Source organism: Protobothrops mucrosquamatus, unplaced genomic scaffold, assembly GCF_001527695.2.
Source record: "Protobothrops mucrosquamatus isolate PMUCROS unplaced genomic scaffold, P.Mucros_1.0 scaffold1302, whole genome shotgun sequence".
Lineage (NCBI taxonomy): Eukaryota > Metazoa > Chordata > Lepidosauria > Squamata > Viperidae > Protobothrops > Protobothrops mucrosquamatus.
In genome coordinates this window covers 26,321-54,304 of record NW_015387503.1, presented here as the reverse complement: position 1 = coordinate 54,304, position 27,984 = coordinate 26,321, and the positions used below count along the sequence as shown (strand labels likewise).

At 38.4% G+C, this 27,984-nt stretch overlaps 2 protein-coding genes across 2 annotated transcripts in view; both read left to right on the top strand.

Moving 5' to 3' along the window:
• Positions 1 to 734: 734 nt before the first annotated feature.
• On the top strand, positions 735 to 22,005 carry CCDC162P. The gene is made up of 17 exons (XM_015821309.1): positions 735 to 753; positions 2,546 to 2,701; positions 3,465 to 3,580; positions 5,405 to 5,534; positions 5,654 to 5,857; positions 7,783 to 7,975; positions 8,862 to 8,989; positions 10,367 to 10,567; positions 10,961 to 11,082; positions 12,071 to 12,299; positions 12,815 to 13,017; positions 14,318 to 14,476; positions 16,423 to 16,513; positions 17,525 to 17,665; positions 18,750 to 18,886; positions 19,984 to 20,095; positions 21,880 to 22,005. Exons 2-17 carry the CDS (start codon positions 2,567 to 2,569, stop codon positions 21,976 to 21,978), a joined length of 2,400 nt encoding a protein of 799 aa, XP_015676795.1. The 5' UTR covers positions 735 to 753; positions 2,546 to 2,566; the 3' UTR covers positions 21,979 to 22,005.
• A 1,048-nt stretch (positions 22,006 to 23,053) lies between these two features.
• LOC107292238 (coiled-coil domain-containing protein 162) overlaps positions 23,054 to 27,984 on the top strand; it is a 27,384-nt gene continuing 22,453 nt past the window's right edge. Inside the window, exons 1-4 of the mRNA XM_015821312.1 lie at positions 23,054 to 23,072; positions 23,246 to 23,363; positions 25,592 to 25,757; positions 26,455 to 26,593. Of these exons, the coding sequence (XP_015676798.1) occupies positions 23,349 to 23,363; positions 25,592 to 25,757; positions 26,455 to 26,593 (320 nt within the window). The 5' untranslated portion in view covers positions 23,054 to 23,072; positions 23,246 to 23,348. The remainder of the gene's footprint in view (positions 23,073 to 23,245; positions 23,364 to 25,591; positions 25,758 to 26,454; positions 26,594 to 27,984) is intronic.

Below are 27,984 nucleotides of genomic sequence, written 5' to 3'. Positions count from 1 at the left end.
AAAGCAAATTGGACCTCTTTTATAAAGGTAAAAAACTAAATTCCAACTTCAAGCTGCACAAGCAACTATCTGAACTTCTGAATTTTCAAATTCTCAATAGCTCACTGCTATGTAATCATCCTGAGTGAAATTGAAATTAAATATATTGAGGAAGACAGATTATGTGCCTTATGTGTATAGCTAGCAGCATGCGGAAAACCATACAAGAGCATCACCTTGTATATTATGTTTCTACATACTAAAACTTAGAAGATGCTTCACATATAAGTGATTAGGGTTGCTCTTCGAAGATAGAGTTATATTGTGGGCTGGGCAGATGTGTTTTTCTTCCACAGCATTGACTGCACAGTATTCTGGAGGGGGGGGGGGCTTGATGCTATCTGCGCTTGGTGATTTTCTTGCAGATGTTTCACTATCAAATTAAGTAACATCACTAGTGCACTGATAATGTTACCTAGTTTGGTGATGAAACCTCTGCAAGAAAACCACCAAGTGCAGAGAGCACCAAGGGTCCCATTGTTCAACATTGTTCCCTTCTATCGGCACAGTATTCTCTTTCACACTTACAAAATTGTTAATCCTCACCAACCACTAGATTAGTAAAATTAATTTTCTGTATTTTACTTTGAATATCTACACCTTGTCTGACAGATTAAGCCTCGACACGATCCATGGCAACAAAAACTATTAATAAAAGTAAAACAGTGGAAAAAGGTAGATGAACAGCTGCAGATTCAGTCAAACTTGTTACAGGTAAACAGACCCTTTTTTTAAATTACAGGTGGGTGTGTAACATCTTGGAATATTAGTGACATGTCTCAAATTCATTGTAATATGCATAGTAATATTACATTAAACTTTCACTTCAAACTATTTCAGAAGTTTCGGGAAGTTAATATGTAAAATGACTGATGGGGGAAAATCTTGCTCATTCTAGAAAACCTTGGAACTTCCTTTCCACGTTTTCTAGCAGATTTCCCATAATACAATTCCCCTGGATTTGCACACTGTTTTGTCATTCCTATAACCTTAGTTTTCACTTACAACCAATCTGTTAGCTAAATCCCACTTCCACAAATCCTGATAGCTGATGACTGAGGTTTATCACAGATTGCAGCAAAAATATAATATAATCGATCTTACCTTACTGGAACTGTTTCTTGTAGAGTCCATCACTCTGTTCAATGATCTTATCAATATTCATTTTGACATGCAGCTCTCAAAACTGGACACAGTATTATTAATACATGAAACTGGTGAACAGTGAGTGCCTTTCAATTTAGTTCTAAAAGGCTCTGCACGCAATCAGGGAAGAAACCTATCAGCTTTCCTATCGGAGATAACTTGCTCAGATAGGAGAAGGTGGGGGAAGTAGAATAGAAGGGGTTGCAAAAATAAAAAGAGAAGACAGTGGTAGAAAAATAATAAAAAGAGAATTTCCCCCACAGATTCTGTCCCAGTGGTATATTCTCCATATAATATCTAATACATCATTCCCAACTCCCAGAAAAAAAGCTTCCTTATTTCTGCCCAAGCAAATAGTGATTGGCATATTAAATATTATGAATTTTAATAGTACATAATTTTAATATATTATTACAAAAACCAAGATCATGGCATCTGGCCCTCTCAATTCCTGGCAAATAGATGGGGAAGAAATGGAGGTAGTGATAGATTTTATCTTCCTGGGCTCCAAGATCACCACAGGTGGGGACTGCAGCCAAGAAATTAAAAGACGCTTGCTCCTGGGGAGGAAAGCTATGGCTAATCTAGATAGCATACTAAAAAGCAGAGACATCACCCTGCCAACAAAAGTACGTATAGTCAAGGCCATGGTTTTCCCAGTTGCAATCTATGGCTGTGAAAGTTGGACCATAAGAAAGGATGAGCGCAAAAGAATTGAGGCCTTTGAACTATGGTGCTGGAGAAGACTCCTGCGAGTCCCCTGGACTGCAAGGCGATCAAACCGGTCAGTCCTAGAGGAGATCAACACTGACTGCTCTTTAGAAGGCCAGATCCTGAAGTTGAAACTCAAATACTTTGGCCACCTAATGAGAAGGCAGGACTCACTGGAGAAGGGCCTGATGCTGGGAAAGATTGAGGGCAATAGAAGAAGGGGACGACAGAGAGTGAGGTGGCTGGATGGAGTCAATGAAGCAGTTGGCATGAGCTTAAATGGACTCCAGAAGATGGTAGAGGACAGGAAGGCCTGGAGGAACATTGTCCATGGGGTCGCGATGGGTCGGACATGACTTTGCAACTAATAACAATATTACATAATCTAATAATAAGTGATCACATATAAATATTATGAATGTAATATTATATATTTGCAGTTTCTGTGCTGTAGTTTTTATGAATATCATTCTTTCCATTTTCTTAACCAGAGATATTTCACTTGCAAACATGTTTTCCTCTAGGAGAGCTAGAAACTTATAAAGAAAATGCTTTGCAGTAGTCACTGTTTAAAAGCAACGAGCCAAACTGATACTAGCCTCAGGATCTTTGTTCTTTGGATTGTACATTTTGTTTTCCTGCATTAAAGGTTTCCAATCTGGAGTATGTGATGGAGGCTCTCCAGGAGCAAGCGGTAGTTATGCTAGAACCACCATCAATGGCATCTGCTTTTATGACTTCTTTCCATTCAAAACATTACAGTCAAATCTGGGAAAAGCTGTATCGCAATCCAGAATTCTATCAGGTAACAATAGAAACTCTATCTGACAGTTCTTTCTAGGCAGCAAATGATACAAATGCGTTTTGGCAAAAGATTTATATAATCTGAGGAGAAACCAGAGTATGGGATTTTTTTAATAGAGACTTTGTCCTTGTGGATCCAGAGAGATCAAAACTCTTGCCCCTGTCCTTTTTATGATACCCAATGACATGCTCTGATCTTCCCAATCATTTCTAAATACAAGGGCCATATAGATAAATTTTATGTTTATTATTTTTTTAAGGGATGCTAATCCTAGACTCACATATCAAGTAGCCAGTTCATTTAGTGACTGTTTAAAGTTACAATGGCACTGAAAAAAAGTGAGTTACGACCATTCTTCACACTTATGGCCGTTGCAGCATCCCCATGATCACGTGATCAAAATTCAGGTGCTTGGCAACTGACATATATTTGTGATGGTTGCAGTGTGCAACTGTACACTGTACAACTGTGCAAAACTTTTAATTAGATATGCTGCTTTATTGTCCTGTTACTTTTTTCCCTTCCCAATTAACTAATGGCTGTATTAAATTATTTCCCTTTCCCCTTTCTCCCTTTTTATTGTAAAGGCTGGTCAAAGACTGTAATAAAAATATTTGATTTGCATTTTGGCTGTTGTCACTTTCCTAAATCATATGTTGTGTAAATATATGATTGAGGGAAATGATTTACAGATCCATGCGTTTATAATTTCTGATTTATGTAACATTGAAAAATAAAGGTGACCGTAACATTTAATTTGCAGGGGCAAAAAACGAATGACAATAGTAACAATGTTATTGTGGCAATTGATGAAAAAAGCATGGAAAATGTCAACTTTAAAGAGGGTTCTGTTTTTTCAGGAAAGAGGAAACATGGAAGGTAAAAAACTATTGCTTATTTTGATTGTGATGAGATTATACACACCCATGCACACATACACAAAGACAGATTCTGTATGCATAGTACTGTATATATAACAAGAGAAAGTGATAAATGTGTATATAACGCATCACTTACTAATCTGGAAGTTTTGTGATTTTCCTTTTCCCATTAGACATTTCTATAATGAATAAATAATAGAGTTGTGCAAGAGTTCTAAAACAATTTGGGGAAAGTGGCTGAAAGTGCATTGGGGCATGAACATAGCACTTTAAAATAGCTGCAAGTTTACTTGTCATTGCAAAATTGCTCTCTGAAGCTACTGCTTGATATTGAGAAAATACATGGCTGATACCACCTGAGCTATCCAACAATATGTCTGACTCATCTTTCTTTCATTTAACATCTGACCCTGTATTTGAAAGCTGATAAACTAAAGACAGTCATCAATAAATATGTCTCTTTCACATGTTCCTAGTACAATTTTCTGACCTATTTGCATTGCTCATTTAAATGAATTTGCTGTAGGCAGTGAAGTCGGCCATCAACTTCCATACTGTAGATAATAATGGGATGCTGATATAAGAGAATATTCATAGCTCAGGAAAAGAACTGTGGGGTTCTTGGTGCTGTCTGAGCTTGTTGGTTTTATTGCAGACATTTCGTTACCAAACTAGGTAACATCATCAGTGCCAGTGCTAATGGTGTTCCTGTTCTTTCCTCAGAAGATGCCTCAAGCTAAGCTTCTACCTACTTTTCTTCCCCGATTATCCTTTTATAGATGTATGAGTACAGAATTTAGGTAGATTTGTCCACTTTGAAAATTCTCTTTTCCTTTGATCATCCAGAGATTCCATTTTTATTTCTGATAAAAATGCACAACAGTTCTATTTTCTCACTAAGTCATTCATTCTTGAATTTCCTTCTTCATCCAAGTCCACAATTAGTTCTTCAACAATATTAAAGGTCCAAGTTCTTGTCAGGTAGGAAGAGAAATGTAAGATTAAAGATATGATCTAGGAAAAAATGGGACAGAGATACAGATAGTCCTGGACTTATGACTGCTTAATTACCATTCTAAGTTATGGATTCAAAAAATTAATGTACGACCCATCAAAGTTACGTTTAACACACACACATATATACACCCCACAGTCAGGAGATCACATTTCTGCTGCTTGGCAACCAGTTTGCATTTACGGCCAGTTGTAACATCCCACAGTCACATCTTATAACCTTTTGGCCATTTTCTGGCAAAAACTTCAAAAAATACCCATTGGATAAACAGGATTTGGACTTACAACCATATAATTCATTTAATGACCATGGTGCCCCATTTAACAATATTTGTAAAAAGCAGCCGTAAAACTGAATCCAATCATGTGGTGACCCAACATACAACCGCAATGATTTATAACCAAAATTCTGGATTCAATTGTGGTGGTAAATTGAGGATTATCTGTATGTTAGAAGAAACATTTCATATCGTATACTGTAAATATTATAAAAGCCGAAGGTGCTATTTCTTGACTTCTACTCCTTAACTCTAGCTGGCATCTTCAGATATTGCAAGCTTTCCCCAAGCATAAATGATAATGGCATTTATATGGTTTTTCATAAATTCTCCTTATCTTAATCTGATTGCATCAGACTCCATCCATTCTAGTTATTATTCTGCTACAGAGGCATCTATGTAAGTGAATTCAGTAGGAAATTTACTTCTGGGAAGGAAATATAAAGAGATTATTTAATTTAGATATAATAGAAAATCTGTCTGAGCTACAGTAATATGATTTAATTTCTCTTTCTTGGGAAAAAAAATAGCGAATTGACGGCCTCAGAGCTGCTAGGTTTAGATGAAGACTTGGAAGCTCCCAGCAAAGACCTTTCCATGAGAAAAAGTGGATACTTGTCTGTCCTTTATTTACGCCATTTGAGAATCAGAGAATTACAGGTAATAAAAATCTTTAAAAACAAAACAGAAACAGGGCAGTATAAAAGAATGAGACTGTGTATTTTTGCCGGTTGGTGTTGTTATCATCATACTCATCCCAGAGAATTTGTTGATCCCAGAGAATTTGTTTGGGAATCCTCAACTATTTCCGATCCATCGAAAGAACCCTGACCATCAGCACTTCCGGTCTTGCCTCGTGCAGCGGACATCTGAATTCCACTGCAGAAGATGCCAGCTGGGTGAATGCAGCCAAAGGAGGCACTGGCGCCTTTGGGGGTCTTGGCTCACACTCTTACATGCATTACACTCCAGCTGACTATAAGGTGAGGCTTTGGTCACATAAGAGCAGAGTTCCCCAACCTTTCCTGCTTTGCGGACCGGCGGGGGGGGAGGAGGAGAAGGGATGGTTCCGTGTGAGGGGTGGGCAAGCGCATATGCGCAGCTCCATTTGCGTGAGTGACGGGCATGCGCGCCTGCTGCTCGCGCAAATGGAGTGTGTGCATGGCTCGGGTGCTGCTCGCGCAAGTGGGGATGGGTGCGCGCGCTCGCCCATCATTTTTGTGGCCCAGTTCCGAACGATTCACATTCCAGTAGTGGGCTGTGGCCTGGGGTTTTGGCAACCTCGTATTAGAGCAGCGGTTCTCAACCTATGGGTCGCAACACCATTTGGGGTCGATCGACCATTTCACGGGGGTCGCCAAGCAAGGCTGTCCGCCATTTTTTCCCCTTTTCTGGCAGGTGCCTTACCTCCCTTGAGCTGGGCCAGCTGGTGGTCGGCCTGCTCTGTCTCTGCCGCTTGCCAGCTATGCCTCGGCCGGCACAGGGGGCCGGAACCATGCATGCACGACGCTCCCGGGCAGGGAAAGTCCTCGACTTATGACCGGTTGGGTAGTCCTCGACTTACGACCGGTTTAGTCCTCGACTTACGACCAGTTTAGTCCTCGACTTACGACTGGTTGGGGGTCGTGGCATTAAAAAGGTTGAGAACCACTGTATTAGAGAATATTTTCATAGTCATAGATCTTTAAAAATAAAGCATTAGGCCCAGGAAGCACAGTATATTGTCTTTAGGGAAATTCCCATTATGTTTGCAAGAGGAAATGTACTGAGCTTTAGTCATAACAATGTTTGGCCAAAGTAATAAAGATTAAACCTGAAGTCCAAGGCCGTCTAAATTATGTAGGATTGCACTGGGTGTTTTAGTTTTGACTCAGAGCTGCAACTTCTTATCTGTCAGAATGCAAGTTCCAAAATAGAAACAGTAAATCAATGCATGAAGGAAGAAAAAAAAAACACCTTCCAGTTCTCTGGCCCCGCACAAAATATTAGCATACAAGTCTACGTTTATTTGAGGAAGGTTTATTAATTCTGTAAACCTAAGTGTTCTGATCAGCTGCGTATCAAGTACAGGTAGTTTTCGATTTACAATCACAATCGGGACTGGAACATCTGTTGCTAAGTGATGCGGTCATTAGGTGACTTGCAGTTGATTTTATGCCCTTTTTTTACCATGGTTGTTAAGCAAATCATTAATTGAATCACATTGTCACTAAGTGAATCCTGCTTTCCCCCATTGATGTTTCTTTTTGGAAACCCTCTGTGACTGTGGCAAATAGTGAGCCTGTGCTCCTAGGATGCTTCAAGTGTTTAAAACACACGTAAGCTGCCAAGCATCCGAATTTTGATCACATGATCGTAGGGCTACTGCAACAATTGTAAGTGTCAGAGCTGGTCATAAGACATGTTTTTGTTACTTTGAATGGTCATTCAACAAATGGTCCTAAGTCGAGGATTGCATTCTAAAACTAAGTTTGCACATCACACTAATCCATAATCGTGGTTTGTTGAACATGACTTAGTGGCTTGGTTCAGACGTGGTGCTAAGACATAAATTTTAGTTTACAAATCAAAATAGCGCATATCGCATTAAGCTCAGTTCAAACAAATCACATCCTATGTGAGGGGGACCTCAGCTTTTGCTAGAAAGGCAGTGGAAAAAACTAATCAGCGCTTCAAAGTATTTCAGTATATACCTTAGTCAGTGAATGGATATCCAGTTTGTCCCTTCTAGCTACAACCTAGGTGAATGGATAAGGAATATGAGGTTCCTTAAATTTAAAGGGTGATGGATTATGGATCAGAGGAGGTCCCAGTGGTAAAAATGGATCAAAACCATTTGCACAGCTATTAGGTAATGGATTTAGTGGTCAGCTGTGATTTTTTTTCTTTAACATCTATGGCTTCACAGGTCCACTGTGTGCAGTTTATGGAGTTTGCTGAGGTGGAGAACCATGATGATTTTTACAGTGTTGAGGAGGCATACATTCATACGCAGGATCAGAGAGGGGCTTTGGTAATGTATGATGTGGCCCTCCGAGACCTGAAAGAGACAGAAAAGCAACTTCTGCTTGTGGCGAGCCAGTACATTGAGGTGGGAAAAGGTAAGGCCTTTATATAAACTAGGTCAGTGGTGGCGAACCTATGGCACGGGTGCCAGAGGTGGCACTCAGAGCCCTCTCTGTGAGCATGCACGCCATCACCCCAGCCCCGTCTCCCCCCACGGCCTCCTCCTCACCAGCAGCCCCCCCCGGAGGAGAGTCACCCTCAAGCATGACCCGCACAGAGTAGTGCAGCCAAGGACATAGCAGCTGGGCAGCCGGGCAGCAGGGACATGACTCTGCCCTTGCGCCCTGTCGCATGCAGTTGATGCTGCAGAGCGCAGGTGGAAAGCGTGGTTGCCATACCACTGCTGGGCCGCCTGGTTGATCTGCGGCAGGCCGTAGAGGCGGTGGATGGCCCTGCGGGTGGGGGCAGAGCTGGGGCAGAGGGGGTGGGGTGGGGCAGAGCAGGGGCAGGCGGGGGTGGCAGCGAGGGGCCGGTTTTTGGGCACTTGGTCTCTAAAAGGTTCACCATCACTGAACTAGGCCCTGAAATATCTCTGATATTATCAACGGCTGAGGGACAGAATCTTCCACAAAAAGCAGCCATCCCCAAAACAGAGATAACAAACTAATAATAGTATTAAGATAGTTGTTTGGAAATAATCGTTGGGGAAGTTGCTCCTGAGGTACTGATTATTTGAAACTTTAACCCTACTGGTTATTCGGGGTTCACTATTTGTTTGTAATGCCTTTGTAATGATAGTGAGTGTACCTATATTGTTAATTTTCCGTTCAGTTCTGAGAAGCAAGAAAATCTTGACAATATGGAGGAAATTAACTGTTTATGTTTTATTTTGGCATCATTAACTGCAAGTGTTGATGAAATTTAAATTTAAATTTATTATTGCTGGGTTGAAGTCTTTTGTGTTATCCTTTTCTTTCTGAGGCCAGAAAGCAGGCCCCGATTCCTCCAGCAGCAGCTATTCAAAGGGGGCACAAACATCAGTGGATCGATCGGCAGTCTTGCTTGACCTTTGGACTTGTGAAGCAGATTTCTTAAAAAATAAGTGGCAGGTATGCATATTCATGTGTCATTGATCTTCTAAGAAATCAAGGACCATAAAACCTGTAGAGGGTAAAAAAGATGACCTTGACAGAGATACGCAAGATCTGTGGCCAGGGTAGAGGTGGGGATAAAACACATGTTAAGGTTATAACAGAAATATAATATTGGGAAGTGGCTCAAATAGATACCTCCCTAATTAACTGAACTATGAGGTGGAGGAGGAGGTACAGCACAATCAGATTTGCAAGATTTTGCTATTATAACCTATCTCAGTTTAGCCTTGCTGTGGAGCTGATTTCTTGGTTTAGTCTACCTAGCGGGACTGACAGATCCCCTATGGGCAACTGATTGTGCACTGGGCTGGACACGTCATTCCTATTTACCAATGTGTTTATTTATTAAATCGATTTATAGGGCTGCCGTTCTCAAGTACATGACTTTGGGCAGCTCACAACATTAAATCTCATGTTCTGTTTTCATCCAGAAATGGAGGCACTTATTTCAGCTTGTGTCTTTCTTATGTTTAATCTGATGAGGTGCATTCATATGTCACTTCAACCGTATCATAGGCAGTCTTCGACTTACTGCCAGAATTGAGCCTTAGCAACTTTCTGTGGCTAAGTGAGACATTCGTTAAGTGAATCACTGCAATTGTTTAGTAACACTGTTGTTAAGTGAATCTGGCTTCCCCCTTGACTTCGCTTGTCAGAAGGTCATAATAGGTGAGCACATGACCCCGGGACACTGCAACAGTCATAAATATGAGTCAGTTGCCAAACATCCGAATTTTGATCATGTGACCATGGGGATGGCGGAATGGTCGTAAGTGAAATACGGTCATAAGCCACTTTTTCAGTGCCATTGTAACTTTGAATAGTCACTAAATGAATTGTTGTAAGTCAAGGACTACCTATATCGCTGACCACCAAAAGTCCATTCTTGATACAGAAGATGCCTGGGATTTATTTTTTTGCTTGTCCTTGGTGAAATTATAACCTTTTCCATTGCTATTGTGGGCAACAGTCTAGCTTACAGGGTACATGGGAGGCTGGGTGGCATAAAACAAGGACTTTATTTATTTCCTCAGCACCTGCACCTTGCCACACTCCGCCAGTCCCTCTGATTTGACTGAGCTACCTGGATTATCATTCTGAACATATTTATTTTGATTTTTGAAAAACCGGCGTGATATAACAAGACATTAGTTATATGAAAGGCAGATTGGAGAATACAGAAATTTACATGCGGCACACACAGAAGCATTTACTTCCAAATGAAAGTTTTATGTTATTAGCCGATGAAAGCAAAAACAAACTAAAGCAAAATGAAGAAAAAATAAATGTTTCTTGTTTCTTGTTTTGGGTATGCTTTAAATATATTTTCAGCTTCTCGATAGTTACTTTGAAGTATACCAACATGCGTTAGATTCAGAAGAAAGATTTGCATTGGCCCAAGTTATAACTAACATCATATACAGACGTCCTCGATTTGATTTCCACCTTGAGTATTTTGTGAACACTTACAGAAATGAATGCACTTGTCTAAAGCTTCACCTCTGCTTGGTGAGAGATATTATGAACCGACAGGTAAGTTGACACCATATGCAGTAGAATTTTGCAGCAAAGTAGCCAGAATAGCTCTGGATCTAATTCTTTATCTTTTCCATTATACGCATGACATTCAATTGTTAGTATTTGAACTAGTGATGTGCTGGGGCATGCTGACTGCCTGTACACAAATACAGATGTTAGCATCTGTTCACTGATTATGTAATGTTTCTGCAAAGCATTGAAAATGGGGATGGAGATAGGAAACAGGTGGAAGCTGGTGAATCTAGCAAATTTAGTTTACATGTCACTTTAATTGCCTATATCAGGCTTCCTCTACCACTGAAGTCATCATATAATAGTTTTTTTAAAATCAGAATTTACTCTATTTTATGTAACAAGATTTTTTTTTATTTTGATTTTTTCCCCCAGATAGAGAATCTGCGTAAATATAATTATAAAATTTGGCGTGGTGGTCCTAAAGGTTGTATCTCCGAATTTGGCTTTCCTCCATATATAGTTACAAAACAGTTAATTGCTCTCAGTAACAGCCCGTGAGTATCATTTATCTCTTTAATATGGCACATATGTCAATAGTGGAGGTCATGTTTGCTATTGCTGTTTAATCAGAAAGACACACAAGCAATTTCCATTGTTTATTCCTCTGGGTTCAAGCAATTCTTATTTAAACAAATCAACCAGCCAAGCCGTATGTCAAAATAGCTTCCCTTATGCTATTCTTCCACCTGCAAATGGTCATTTTTCAGAGCTAGCAGTAATAATAAGGCATTAATTCTGTGTTCAGCATGCATATATGTGCATGGAGTCATTTCTAAATTAATAGTATACATGCACACAATTATGATTTATAATATTTCATTATCCCATAAAATATTTATTTAAAATATTATAATGTTGTTTTACAAAGTCAGGATCTGATCATTGTTCTTGGACTCAGGAGCATCTTCTAGGAGTGTTTCAACATGGAAGGCTCCTAAACCATAAAACCCAGAATTGCAAACAAAACAGGGAATCTGTGACTTTTTTTAGTTGTATTATCTGCTGTGTGGTGAAATTGGCAATTCCTCCCTTCCATTTTGTGATAATGTATTACTCTTTATTTACTCAGTTCTATTCTTCGCCTTTCTCATGGGATGGATTTAAGAAAGTCATCTTTTCAACTGTGTATTTACAATATAAGTAAATATATAAATGTATTTTTAAAAAATAATTATGTTAAACTATTATTTCATCATTCTGGTATATACGGATATATGTAGTGCACTGGGCTAAGGGACTGCAGCTAAGTTTATATATGGATAAATAAGAACATAAATTGAATCATACATTCAATTAATGCTTGTTTTCCAATCCATTTCACCACTGAACCTTCTCATTCCTTTGGGGAATGAATTTTACATTACTTGTCATTTATGGTTATATTTTTATTGGGATTTTTTTGGGTGGGATAGTTTTTAATTAGTTCATTTTCAAATAATCCTATTCTATCATAATACATTTAACTCTTTTTTTCCTTCTAAGTACGGCTCTGAAGAACATGTATTTATTGGAATTCCATTCCTCTCTTGGCCTAGTATCTTTAATTCCTAAAGCTCTAGATTGTATCCTTCAAGAGTTCCAGCAAATCTGTAGGCCAAACACAGGCAGTGAGGCCATTCATTTGGAGGAACAAATACTTCAACTTTCGTTGGATGGATGGATGACCATGGAAAATCCAGAATCTTTTTATGGCACTCAAATTCAGAGAGATGTATGTTTGTGTTCTACATACAAGGATTTGGATGGGTTTTTGCTGCTAAAATGTCCTAATCTCATTAAGTAGAGATGTAGGATAGGGGTTAATAGAGATAATAATTTTGTAGACCTGTTTACAGATTCTATGCAATTAAATTACTAATAAGGAAGGACTAGTATCTTGATACAAAATTGTTTGAATTTAACTTCAGTGTTTCACTGGTACAATGGAGTAAAGCCATTTTTGTTTGTGAGCTGGGCACAGGGTACTATTTGTGCTTTAAGAGAAACTATTTGCTGATTATGCTTAGAAGTAAAAAAGAACATGTCCTCCCACAGTCATCCTTACCTGTTGTTTAGTCATCTGAAGGTTCTCGTTCCACCTTCTCCTTCTTCTCCTATCTTTCAATTAAATATTCCCGTGGTACAAAACAACGTCTTGAACAATAAAGTCTCAATCGTAACATCAATATGACCATCAATTGACATTATTTGAATTAAATATTTATAAATACTATTCTTTCATGGCAGATATTTGCAGATGTTCTGGTTGAGGATCCTCTTATTATAAAAGAAATTGTTACATCAGCTTTGAAATCAGCATCAGAAGAAGAACAGAGATCAAGCAAAGAAAAGCAAACTATTACTCTGAATGTCTTTTCAAGACTCCTTGAACTTCTAACTCTCCGTCATCGGTTGATCGAGGCAGCAGTAGAAGGGGCACAGCTGGGCAGGTTAGCAACGGGGACACAGAGGAAATCACTGTCAAAAGTTGTACTGAAATTTTGGTGATATTTTTTTTAATTTAATCTAAGCCTTTCCTGTACTATTAATTTTAATCTTTAAAAGTATAATGGCAAAAACCATATTCAATGTAATATTTATCTTTTTGCTGATATAGTTCCCCGCTTTCTTCAATTGACAGCATCTTAATGACTATTAACTTCTCAATTGAAATCACTGTTCCTCTTCTTCCATCCTGATCCAGTATAACTTCTGACTCCATGATTTATAGCTGAAAGGTGGGAGGGACCCCTGGCCCTCTCAGTATACTCTGTTGAAAAACCATTATTTTTAAGGGAAGCCCCAGATATCTCAGCCTTAGTTGTAACCTATATAATGGATAATTGCAGTTGAATGCAATTGATCAATAATAATTAAATGTGTTTCACCAATCAAATTATACTGTTTTTGCTTTGGCATGTTCATTGGTTAGAAAATATTACAAACATAATACACAAAAAACTTTTACTTATCTTTTCCCGACAACCCAAACTAAAATTTGGCTTAACAGTGAATAAGCAGCATGTTGTCTAAACCTAGAATTCTGGCTTATTCCATGCTAATTCCATGCTGGGTATCCGAAGCAGAACATCCAGATTCACTCACAGTTTTGTTCCATACAGTATCAATCTTGTGAACTCTCAAGCTTCCTCTTTCCGCGATATATTCAATACGGATAGTGATTAATATTTATATGTAAAGGTATAGGTATATACATATGTATGTATATAGCATGTTTATATGTGTGTTATGTATGTGTACACTTTTGAGAGCAGGCAACAGAATTTAATTTTTAATGTGTGCCAGTATGCCCACAGTAAAAAAATAACAATAAAGGTTACTATCTATCTATCTATCTATCTATCTATCTATCTATCTATCTATCTATCTATCTATCTATCTATCTATCTATCTAATCTAATCTAATCTAATCTAATCTAATCTAATCTAATCTAGCCATGCAAAGAATCCAAAAGAAATAAGCCAGAATCCCTGATACAGAAATCACACTAATCAAATCATGGACAAAATTGCACATAGTTTATTAGCACTCATTTGTGTGAGATGCCAGCAAAATAATCTGAGCACTGGAGAAAATGAAATTATGGCTTGGAATATTATATAACTGTATTTATTTTTGCTGTGTGAGAAACTCAAAAGAATATATGACAGGCAATAAATGTGTTTTACGTGAGTAGAGTGACCACTATAAGCAGTTATTTCAAATATGTACATTTTTTTTCTGCTTAGACTGTACAAAGAATTTGCAGAAGAAATGGGCTTTAATGGGTTCCATCTGTACCTAAGGCCAGTGTACTTTGAATGTGCAACTCACAAAGAGAAGGCTGACCAGCGCTCCCCAATATTCATTGCTTCACTTCTAGAAGATCATGACATTAATGTGGACAGGTAAGTCAGAGGCTTATAAACATTTTCTGCAGATATAAACATGAATAAATCACCAACAAACTTAATAATATTTGCTTCCCTTCTGAAGATACACTTAGCAGCTTGATATAGAACAGCTACTGCTTTTTAAAAATGTTTTGTTAGAATGTTACGATACAATAAAAGTATGAAAAGGAAAATAAGACAAAGGAAAAAGGTAAGAATTAGAAAAGTGGAAAAAAAACACCAGAAATTTTACTTCTGCCATTCTTTCTGTAGAATAATTGCCATCTTACTCTTCCCCCTCCATTTTTAATCCTTTCTAACCCTTGTAGGACAGCTACTTCTTGCCACACACATTTCTCTTGAGTAGAATCCAATCATACTTTCTTTCTGTGCGTCTAACTATACAGATAGTCCTCGTCTTACTATTAAAATGGAGCCCAACATTTCTGTTGCTAAGCAAGGCAGTTTTCAAGTGAGTTTTGCCCCATTTTACAATCTTTTCTGTCACAGTCGTTAAATGAATCACTGCAGTTCTTAAGCGAATCATTCAGTCATTAAGCGAATCTGGCTTCCCCCATTGACTTTGCTTGTTGTAAGATGGGAAGATTACATATTATGAACCCACGACCCTGGGACAGTGCAACTATTACCGGTATAAATACATGCCAGTTGCCAAGCACCTAAATACTGATCACATGACTATGGGGATGCTGCAACGGTCATAAATATGAACACTGGTCATAAATCACTTTTTTCAGTGCCGTTATAACTTGCCCTGTCATCACTAAATGAACGGTTGTAAGTTGAAGAGCTCTAACAAACTGTTGTATCATATTGGTATTTTTATATTGCTTTTAATTGTGAACTGCCCAGAATCATATACTTGAGATGGGTGGCTATATAAAATGAATGAATAGATGAATGAATGAATAAATGAATGAATGAATGAATAAATGAATGAACCCTTACAGCCTTTGGCTGACCTACAGGTTGTTTTGAACAATTAGAGCAGGACTTTTAAAACTATGTTCTGCAAAACCCTAAGATTCTATGAAAATTTGATGGGATTCCATGTAAGAGAGAAGGGGAGAGAAAATTTCAGTTGAAAAATTTTCTGCCAGCATCTTAGAGTGGGCTTCTCTGATTTATTTATTATCAATAGGCTCTATAGCCTTTTTTTTTTTTACAGCTTCATGAGTTAGAGCAGATTTCCCCAACTTTTTGGGGTTGGTAGCCCGCAGCTAGGGGAAGGGGGAAAAGAAAGGATGGTTTTGTGTGTGTGTGGAGGTGAATGCATGAGTGCATGCATGTGCTCATAAACACCCGTTGCTTTCACAAGTGGGGCAGTGAACGCCTGTGATGCTTGCACAAGTGGACACTGCTCACGCGAGCGGGATTGTGCGCGTGCACACAGATACACTGACCAGCCACTCACAGAGCCCATTGGCCAATAGGCTACGGGCCACTACTGGTCACTAGGCTGCAGCCCTCTATAGATTGGGGACCCCTGAGTTAGTAGGCTGTTTGGAGCAGATCAGAGTGTACCCAGTCTTCCATTATTATCTTTTCCTTGCATTAAATGGTTACTAATTACTTAATAACATCACATTAATTGGCATTAACGTGTAAAAATTTAGCTGGACTAGAAAAGTGAAATATATATTTGACAAATAAATAATTTTATATTGATATAAGTAGATATTCACATCTCAAAATGAAAGAAACAGTCCAGATTTGTTCTTTTGAAAACTACACATGAAATATTGGGCTGGGAATATTTGCATATCTGATTAATTTTAAACATTCTTCAGAAATACTATTCAAATATATGTTCTTCATAAACAAGGAAAGCTGAAATCTCTTGTGATGAAGACAAGGATAATCTTTCATGTAATTTCTAAACGTAGATGGGTTGGCCCTTTCATTTCAGAAAAAGTTAGAGACATTGTTTTCTTTTGCAGATACATTCCTTCCAGCTTAATGTTAGAGATCCAAGATATAGACAATCAAATTGGAAAATTTAGCTTTTGCACGAGGGAGAGCATTCTGCAGGTAACTGAAATATTTTTATTCCCGTCTCAGTACTATTATATTAATTTATTTTACTTTTCCTGCCCCTTTCCTATTTGTTTCATTTTGTACTAAACCAGCAGTGTTTATGACTGTCCTTCTGCCCAGAGTCATAACGGATTCCATAAGTAAATAAATATTTTGTAACTGCAATCTTAGCATCTAGACTTTAAACAAATCTTGAAGCAAGAAATGGAATTCAAAACGATACCAAAAGTCACGTTATGCAACAATTTGATCACTCTGAAGTCTCTGGAAAAAAAGAGCTTTGTGAAGATGAAGAACTGGATATGATTCCCGATCCTAACATACTCTGGCCAAAACAGAAAAAAGATATTTGTGTTCCAAGAAAAAAATCAGTGTTAAATAAGCTATGTGAATGGAGCCAGATCTAGCAGAAGGTTGGGGTGGAAAAATCAATCACTGATCTCCATCAATCACATATCATTGCTGAAATGACCATTGCTTCTGTATGTTCACTGGACATCCTCTGATCAACATTATTATTTGTTTATGGCGTTTGATTAGTTTTGTTTTGTGCTAAACTATTGTCACAGAAGATGGCAGCATGTAGTTAATTTTGGCTAATGTTGAAAATGCTATGCAGCGTCAGACATGGTGATAATTGAACAAAAGACTATCAGGAAAATGATAGGGCTATACTGTACATGATAGACTGGGAAGTCTCTCTATGTACAATACGTGTTTGCATGTGTGTAATCTGGGGAAAATATAACCACAAAATTTTAGGTATTGTTACACACGCATTTTAAGAATGTTATCAGCACATATAGTTAGTTATCTGGAGTGAAGGCTGACTATGAGATCTTCTGAATTAGATACTGTTGCTTCAGTATTCAGTGCAAAATCAGTTCTGCTTCTAAATACAAATACAACTGAAGGAAGTTTATAGTCTCACTGTCAGATCTAAAGGAAATAAATGTGCAACGTTACATTATAATCGCCACTAATCTTTTTATCTTCACCCTTTAGCTATTGCTGAAGCATTATGGAATGGAAAACTTGCAGATCGCTCTTGCCTGCCAAGTCACACATAAAAACATGCTCCTTGTAGCTGTTCAACAGGCTGCATTTTGTCCATCAGTGCAGCCCACACTAACTGGAGACTTAAAGGTTGGCAACTTTCCCCCCTCTTTCTCCCTTTCAAAGACCAAATTCCACCACTGCTCTTTAAAACATATATATATATATAAATCAGGAGCAAAAAAGTAACAAGGAACGAGTGAGTCTTTCTTTGCTATCTGCCTTCCATGCTGTTTGACCTTATAGCTACATTCTGCTGGGAAAGTGTTAGAGACATAGCTGCCCTGCTGGCCATCTCTGTTTCAGATAGGAGACTGTTGTCAAAGACAAATAAAGTTATGGGTACCTTCCTGTGCTAGGCCTTTTCATCTGGGGCCAGTGTGAACTCCAAGGATTCTCCATCCAGCATGGCTATTGCTGAAACCTCTGGTATTTGAAGGTCTTTTCCAGGCCTCCAGAGCCCAGATCGGGTTGCTGGGGGGGCGCAAAATCGCTCTGCAGCCATACCTGCATTCATGCTGGCAGCTTAGAAGGAACTGGTTCTTCCATCCCAAAAAAGGTGCCGGAACGCTGTTCCGTGCGTTCTACAACAAAAAAGCCCTGTTTTAACCAATTATTGTTTCAAATTATACCTGTTTTTTCAGAATTAGGAGAGGATTAAAAATATACATGTACTAAAAAAATCTCATTAGTTTTCTTCCTAGACAGCTGAGTAAAAAATAAAGTGTATTTAATATGTGCACTTCCTTCATTCAGTAATGTTACTCAGCTCCATATCTATATTGCCTTCTGGCTATTTAATGCTTCCTTGTCCTTTTTTATTTTTCTCTATTGTTTTTCTTTCGGAAGCAATAGAAGAAGCCAAACTACAAGAATTTGAAACTGCAGAGTCAAAATGTTCTTCAACAGGGCCCCTATGATGGTATCAAGCATTCAAGAGCATGTGTTGAGTTCCAGGACATTTACAAGGGCCTCCGTTTATACTGACCTTTCTCTCCCCTTTATAAAAATATTCAGTGTAACAATTTGAGCCCCTGAGACTATCTGCCATTTAAATTACCCATAATGCCCTCCAGAACTGCTCAGTGGTGGCTGAGCAGCAACAGCAACAACTTGCCTGGTGTTATCAGCATGGCTTCCCTGAGTAAGAGACCCTGTTGCTCTTTTATTTCAGGAAGGACACCTAAGTGTGAAAGCTCAAAGCAGCAACTCACCCAATGGAAGAAGTTCTACAGTTGGGAGTGAAGCAGAGGATGCCTTGATGTCTCATTCCTTTAGGAGATTTGCAACTGGAGGTTGCAATTCAAAGAGGTAGCTTAAAGACACACACACACACACACACCGTGGTGTTGGGGCAAATGTGCTGAATGAGGACTGGAGAGAACAGGTCCACCCCAACCAGCCACAGAAACCCATTGGATGACTTTGGAATCATAATTTTCTATCAGTGTAACCTATTTCACGGGATGGTAGTAGAATAAAATGAAGGGAAAATCTCTTCTTGATGGAGAGAGAGAGACTTTAAATATAAATGATAATAAAAAAAATATCAGAGCATCTGGGTACTTAAGCCAGGGTTAGGTAGAGCAATTATAAGAACATGTCAGCTGTTCTAGTGTCTGAATGCTTTCTGGGCTTAAATACCAGATGGAGAAAATAACCTGATACCCAAAAGGCCATTGCTCTTCCAAGAAACTCTCTTCTACTTGTTTTTTTTTGGGGGGGGGATCTTCCAAATGGGAAGGAAGGTCTTCCAGAATATAGTAAATCTTTGCCACTGATTTTGATTTGTAACTTACTTTGTACCACTGGCATTTTAAGTCAGCAAGTGCTGCTTCAAATACCTCAGTGTGTGACTGCTTTGTGCCTTAAAGGCCAGTCTGTGCTTTCAATGAAGAATTTCCAGTTCCTGGTTTAGCAACACACTGACATAGTTGGAAAAGATTCCCAAATGCAGGACTGCTGCTAGGCCAGCATTACAGAACGTAGGGGTTTCAGAAAACAACATATGTTCGTCACCTTGTTGAGTTATTTGTAAAAATAATAAAGGTGGGAGATAAATAAATAAACAAACAAAATTTAAATAAATAGATAGATAAATAAATAAATAAATAAATAAATAAATAAATAGCAAGCCTGATATCACAGAAAATGGGAAACCTTCCAAGTGTTTGACATATTTGTGCATATATTAAATACATATATTTTTAACACTTTAATCCATCCTGTTAATATAATGCATGGTTTGGGATTCTTCATAAAAGCAAGAAATAAACAGAAAAACAACAGCATTATATGTCAAGAAAGTGTAATGCCTGGGCACAGTCAAAGAATAAAATGATACTGTGAATACAGCTTTCATTACAGGGTTATTTCTTAGTAATTTATTATTTTCTTTCATTCTCCAGATCTACCGAAGCTTTTGTTTCAATTCAGCTGGAGAAACAGGGTCCACGTGACCTGATGCTGAATACATTCATTCAGAAGAAACAAATCTTGGGGAATAGAATACAAAATCCAGTAAGTGTATCTGAAATTATTTAGGAATTAACCAACATTTGATTATAACTTTTAAAGGACTATTCATTAACTTTACTATCATAACGTTGGCTTTAAATTTTTGGAAATATTTTGTCCCTACAGATAGTGCTTACAGCCACAAGTGGGGCCAGAATTTCCATTGTTAAGCAAGGCAGTTAATAATGAATTTTGATTTTATGACCATATTTGCCATGGTTATTAAGCAAATCACTGTAATTGTTAAGAGAATCACAGGGTTAAGTGAACCTGGCTTCCCCCATTGACTTTGCTCATCAGAAACTGGCTGGGAAGGTCACAAATGACAATCACACAACCCTGGGAGGCTGTAGCCATTGTAAATACATGCTGATCACCAAGCATCTGGGTTTTGATCATATGACATGGGACATGTTACTGCAGTCGTAAGTATGAGGATTGGTCATAATTCACTTTATTTTCCAGTTACATTGTAATTTTAGTTGCTAAACAAATGGTTGTAAGTTGAGGACTACCCGTATTTTAAAATATAAAATATATTTTATATTTAGGTATATCTAGGTTTTGTGAGATCGGTGGCCATGTAATAAATACATTCAATAAATAAATATCAATAAATAAATATTAAAAAATAAGTCAGTCTTGTAATCAGAACAAATAAGAACAATAATGTGTGTATGTATGAAAGAAATAATAGAGGAGTAAAGTCTTATGAATACCTGAAAAAAAAGTTTCTTTAATTTTTACCATAAAAATGCCAAGTGGTTGTTCTTTAGATATGTCAAACACAAGGCCCGGGGGCTGAATGCGGCCTGCGAAGTGGTTTCATGTGGCCCATGAAGCCATCCTGGAAACAGTGAGGGAATGGCCACCGGTGCCTTGGCCCTGGCCCAGACCAGCCGAGAACCAATGTACAATTTTGTGGTGGCCATCTTGGCACCTGCCCCAGTGGACCATGCCTTGGCACTTGCCCCGGTCCCACCCCCTTTTGCCAGAGACCCTCAGATCTGTCCCACTCCTGCCCAGGCCCCCATAGGCACCCTTGACGCGAATGATGTAGAACTGACCACGCCCACCCAGTAGGCCACACCCACTCCATCCACGCCCACCCAGTAGGTTGCACCAATTCTGGCCACACCCCCCCAGGGCAACCACAATGCTGATGTGGCCCTCAGTGAAATTGAGTTCGACACCCCTGAGATAGGGTAACCTTTCAAAAGTTTGCTTTGCTGTTTGAGGAATTGTTATACAAAAATGTTCCTGAGAACGGGGATGAGGATCAAATCCTATTCATATTTTTAAAATGTTTATACTTATGCAATGCATTTGTATATTTATTGTTACAATCCCAGTAATTAGAGCATCAAATTAGGTAAATCATCAGCACGCTGAAGTAATTCTGCATGTATCAGGTTGGGATCGGAATCAGAGAAATTTTAAGAGAATTCCTGAATCTTTCCACTGCAATTCCCTGCCTTCCTTTAAAATACGCTTTCAAGGGTCCAAGACCACGTAAACCATCTTGAATGGGCTGAGCAGAAAATCAGAATTAAGGGCCACTATTGTGTTACTTTATATAACACCTAAAGAACCTATAGTAAAAATATTTTTCAATTATTTTTTAACATTTTTATAAGAAAAAATAGTTGTGCAAACAAGGGTGCCTTTCCATTCCTATGGTATATGTTAGCTTTTGAATCCAAGGTATTACACTTACAACATTTCATGTATGATTATTATAACTGTGTACAATTTAAGTAACAAACAAGTGGCATCATTTCTTCTAGGATGAAGCTGAAAAAGTCAAAAGAGAAGTCATTGCTGAATATTGCCACAGGCAAGTGCAAGAAATATATGCAGTATCTCTCCTTAAGAGTCATACATAGGATGTTTGTTTTTCCCCACAGTCTGTGTTATGGTAGGAAATGGTGCAGTGTTGACATTTAGTCAGCAGAGGCCATAAAGGAACCAGAGAGTAAATATAACGCTAAAATGAAACAAATTAAAACATCTGGTACATAATATTCTGTTATTAGTTGAAGCAGGAAAGAAAAAAAAACACCAATTAATCCTTTATAGAACCTTTCAATGTGTCTTATATGAATTGGCTACATACAGCATTTATATAACTAAACCATTCATCAACCTTAGTGTTATATATAAGGCAGAAGAAACTTGATATTCAAGGTCTGAAGTCTGAATTGTTACAGTGCTGATTTTGTTATAAAGAAACTCAGCAGGATGTAGTCATTGCTACTGATACCAAAAACCACGCCCCTGAATCAGAGGTAAAACTAACAGAAAGGTTCCACCGAGTTCAGAATTGAGTTGAATTCAGTATCACTCAAACAACATGATTAGTATTCAGGGATTTGAGGACGTGTAGTCCAATATATCTGGAGGTGGGCATGTAATTTAGATCTGTATTGTGCTCCTTCTGATATTATAAGTGTTGTGAACTGAATTCTTTTAAAAATGGGGGAAAAGCATGTCACAGACTAGGATGTTGAATTAAAAATATACAATAAATAATTCTATTTTCTAATGTAGAAGTCATGTAATGACCTGATACCGTCACAATGAAATAATAAGAAATATTAATGAATGTTTGCATTCTTCCACCATTACCTATTGCTAAGGCTGAAAATATAAAATCCTATGCATTATGATCTCACAGCGGCACTGATAAGTTTTGAAAATTCTTCCTTTTGAAGTTGGTAATTTGAATATCAAGGCTCTGGTTTGTTTTTTTTTAAATATTAGCTATATCATTCTTCTGATATTAGATCTGAATCCCATTTAGGTTGAATCACCGTATGTCTCAGTACTCTCTTCGAAGTCAGATCATTGCCTATTATAACAGTATAAAAGCAATGCTGGATGACTTTCCCAGGGTGAAAAACAAATACTTTACCATAGGATTGCCACAAGAAAAAAAAGATGAAAAAGAATCCAAAGAAAAAGTTAACAGTGATCCCAGGTTTGTAACTTGTTTGCCGAGTTCCCTACCAATTTGATTGGCGTACCAGAGACAATGGAATTAGCATTGCGAGGTAACAGTTGGGTTAAACCAATATCAATTAGTGGTTCTTGTGTGCCGTGTACCATTAGACTTATTTCTACAAGTAATTCATTTATTCTGTTAACAATCAGGTCATTCCAGCCACGACCTCGTTCCTTGCTGTCCAGTGATGGGCAATCCTTCTTGAACCTGTGGTTCATCCCTCATCCTTCAGAAACTCTAGCTGCATTCAAAATGTTGCCAGAGAAGGTCAGTGCTTTGACAATCTTGTAAAACGTTCTTTATTGGCCAAATGGCCTATATCTGAGATTGATCAAATAATAAGAGTGCAAATATGAATAGCACAGGAAAAGATATTTTATTGGGAATCGTGATTTTAAAAATGACGGAGGAGTTGTGACCCAAGATATTTGATACTTTGCAAAGTTTTCTCTCATCATCCTCATCCCTCATACACAATCAGAGATACTGTGAAAGCTAAGAAAACTATCCTGACTCAAAATTTTGGACTTAGTCCAACCTAATGGATGCTCCATTCTGGGCAAATTTGGCCTATCCTTTGGCGGATAGCAGGTACAAAAATTTTATCAGCTTCTTTGTTGGGTGATATCTGCGACAGAAGGAATGCAAGTTAAACAAGCCTTTCTCCTATGTAGAAATCTAGCAGTATTACTCAAATTGCTACAGAAACTAAATTGCACTGCTTCTTACCATACATAATAAATAACTGTGATGCAATGAAGTTTCCTAAGAGATTTGGTTAACCCAGTATGCTGATCCATAATTGTTTAAACTATGATTCGTTAAAAAGGACACAATTGACTGATTTCTTATGCACTGGGATAATCATTAAAAAAAATTAGGGTTCACCAATCAGTACTGCATTATGATTTAGTGCAGGCGTGATTAGTTTTTGGAGGCCAAAGACAGTGCCTAATATTTTGAGAGAAACTGAGGGCTGCAAAAAGACTGGGATCACATTGTTGATGTGGAATGGCAGCAGTTTGGGAGAACATTTTGAAGGTTTGTTTTGTTTTTTAAATGTATAGGACTAAGGGCTTACCTTACATCTATTGTATCATTTGTATTTTCATGTTTATCTCATGATTTATGAAATAGCATAGCAATCATAGTCAGAAGAGGCTTTGGAGCCACAAAAAGGGACATTGGGGACCTCATTTGTGTCTGTGACCATAGGTTGCCTGCATGTGGTTTAGCACAGTGTAGGAACTAAGTCACAGAAAAGATGAAAAGATAAATATAGTAGAAACCTTAAATAACCTCAGTTAACTCCTAAATATTGGGCGTGCTGCTGTTTTTAAGTAAAATACAAAGTTCATCCACTAAATTTCAATTCACCCAGAAAAAAATATTTGGGCTTACTGTTCAGTAACTACTGAAATGGTAGTGGGACCTGCCCTTGAGATACAAGGAGAAGAGAGGCAGCCGAGGGAATGATCAGATAAAAACAGCTTAGCCTGCAGTAGGAATGTGGGTAGGGCACATGGCTCAGAAGAGAACCTTCCTAGAAGAGAGATGTAATTTCAGACTGCAAGATTCTATTAATGTAAGCTTACAATAAGGTAGAATTAGCTCATCTGGCTGTGGATCTGATCTACCTCGTAAGGTTGACATCTACCAGTAGGCAACTCAAGCAAACTTAATTGTTAGAACAATTAACCAGTGGAACAACCTGCCTCCAGAAGCGGTGAATGCTCCAACACTGGAAGTCTTTAAGAAGAGACTGGACAGCCATTTGTCCGAAATGGTATAGGGTTTCCTGCCTGAGCAGGGGATTGGACTAGATGACCTCCAAGGTCCCTTCCAACTTTATTATTATTATTATTATTATTATTATTATTATTATTACTACTACTACTACTACTACTACTACTACTACTATTATTACTACTACTACTACTACTGCTTGTTGGCATTAAACATAGAAAGACAGGAGGACACTAGTGAACCTGTTTGGAGAGGATTTATTGTAGCAATCACAGTAGTTTCTGAACAATTTAATTGGCATCACTCTGATCTGCTCAGTCAGTTTCTTTAAAGCATTTCTCTGCCTGTTCTCGAACTGGTATGCAACCAAACGGCTTACTTATTTAATAAAAGCGTGACAGGCTTGCAGTCCCAAAAGACAGACATAGAGCAAAAAGAAAAGCTAGATGTAACTTCTGAAAGTTATAACGATCAGATGTAAAATGGACTTAATTCAGTGGAGTATTGTTTGCCTTCATAACACATCAGCCAGGCAGTTCAAAAATGGCAACTCGCCCAGCTGAGCCATTATAGCAACTGTGCTCCCTACTCCCCCTCTGCTGCAGCCTAATGGAAGGACTCCTGGATGATCAGTGTAGAAGAGGTCAAACCAGATGGAGCTGGCTGCTTTCATTTTGTGATTTGCTTGATGATCTGTGATTTTTTTTTTCCTGAAAGACTGCCCTTTTCTTTAACCTCTTTTCTCACAGGTTGGCTGTAGTGCCCTGCGGCACTCATTGCAAATCGTGGCGCCTTTTCACGACATTATTGCATACATTTTCAGTTTTGCTCAGCTAGGAAGTGCACCAGGCTGCTTCGATTACAGGTGTCCTTCTGAACATCTCACAGCAGACTGGGGAGGGACTGAGCAGATCGGTTAGTACCCGTTGCTCAATATTGAGATATGATCTCTTCTTGTTGGGGATAAAGTATTGTTTATTCTTGTGGATGCTGGAAAAGAAGTTGATCTACTTTGCCATGACGTGACTGCAGCTGTTTCACAATGTTAGACTGAGCGAAGAGATGGGAGATAGGGCAAGTAGGAATAATTCTCTCCATTAGAAGAATGATTTGCCCCACAGGATGCAGAAATGGAGCTACACTTTTGAATGTACTAACAGTTGCAGAACACTGCGGTTTTAGTCCACTAAAGATTTCAAATGCAAAGCCATGTTTCTCAGAGGAGTAGCACTAATGCAAGCAACTAAAATTCATTTTTAATGTGTGCCAATGTGCCCACAGTAAAAAAATGGCAATGACAATAAAGGTTATCTTTCTAAAGGGTGGAGGAGGCATATACTATATATCCCATTTTAGATGAGATAGCTATTCAAGTAAGCTGTCAAGGTTTGGCTGGCAGATTAGTACATTTGTCTGAAAGTCTCAGGAGATGAGAACTTTTGAACCCCCTGAATCAAATCAACAGGTTCTGAGAAAAGCACACCAGTTAGAATAAGTCAAACCAGCAACAACTCGTAGAGAACTGCAGTGTAATAACTGGATAAAAGTATTTAATGTGATATTACAAAAAAAGATCAAAGGAACCAACACATGCTCTTTTTTTGGATTCTAGGAATTGAACTACTTGAAATACAGAAAAAAATAGACAGCCTTCCAAATTCCTCAGATCCAAAGAAAGTGTCCCAAATGTTGACCGTGCTCAAAGAAGTGAAGTTTCTTCAGTTTGAAGCAGCAGTGAGATACTCAATGAGGTAAAATATAAAGCTCATTGCATCAGAAAGATAAATAAATTAAATGATGACTGAATTTTAGCATAGTAAAACAATGGGGGGAGGGAAGAACAAATAAAGGAAGATAAATAAGCACATCTGAGGGGTTTTCTTTAAGGTGTTTGAAACTTTCTCCTGGGTGACTCTTAAGAACAGGAGCAATTCAGCCTTTATATCTGGATATTTTTTTCTACTGGAAACTGTGTATAGTCCATTACTTCTCTGCTTGCTCGGGAGCAAATATGGTGGGAGATTGGAAAATGGGAGTAAGTTGGGGACACACTTGCAAAAGGACTGCTGGGAGAGAAAGCTGCCCACTCAGAAAATGGCTGTCAAGAAGTGGCGTAACCAGCTGTAAGATTCTATTGGCTCACTCAATCTTCCTGCAAGACCTCTTGACTGCCCAGCATCTTTTTGTTCTTTTTTCCTAGCGGGTGGGCACCTTTCCAAATAAATACTGAATTGCAATATCCAAAATTTTGTCCATTTATTTACTTTACTAAAAATTCATGGGGCCTCTTTGGGGTGCAGGGCACTATTGGAAAGAAGGCTGAAGGCAGAAGATTGGGGAGCTTAGTAGCACTCCATATATTTTTTTTCTCCTGAAGACTGTAAAGCAACTGGGAAAGGAGGTAATTCTGGTGCAAATATGTCCAGAAAGAAATGCATCTTATCCACCTCTCGTCTATGGAGGTTCTCAATCGCCCAGGTCATGGTTGTCCCAAAGGTGCGTTTTCAAAAGGCAACTGGACTTCTTTTGTTTTTCCTTGAAGTGCTAATGATCAGATGACTGCAAGGAATAGAAATCCTTCCATTATTCACCATTCAGTCAGAGCTGAAGAAGCTTCTTGGATGAGAAGTGAAATGTCTTCAAGGAAAAACAAAGGAAGTCCAGTTGCCTTTTGGAAAAGCACTTTTGGGTTTTCCATCGATCATTCTTCCAATTCCAAGGGATGGTCTCCAAAAGCAGCTTTGAATGAAAACAATTGTGGGAAATCACAGATGACTCTTTATCTAGTCTCATGCCAGGTCTCCAGATTGTAGAGTAGCAGGAGCACAGGCATGCTTACCCCTACTGCTTCGCTTTGTTTATTACTTTTTAAAAAGGCCAAGTGAATAAATAGCAATCTTCATTCCTGATACTAAAGTGATTATAAAACTATGAGCAGAGGAAATATACAGTACATCTCACATAACCTGAAAAGGAAGACTCCTCCTGCTCCAATAATTGTCTTAAAGGGGAGGATTTAAATTCAGTGAGAATTTAACAGGCAGATGAAATCTCTGTCTCTGTATGGGAGACGAATGGATAATTTTAAATTTGGAGCCACATACACACAATCTCTCTCCCTCTCTCCCTCCCTCCCTCCCTC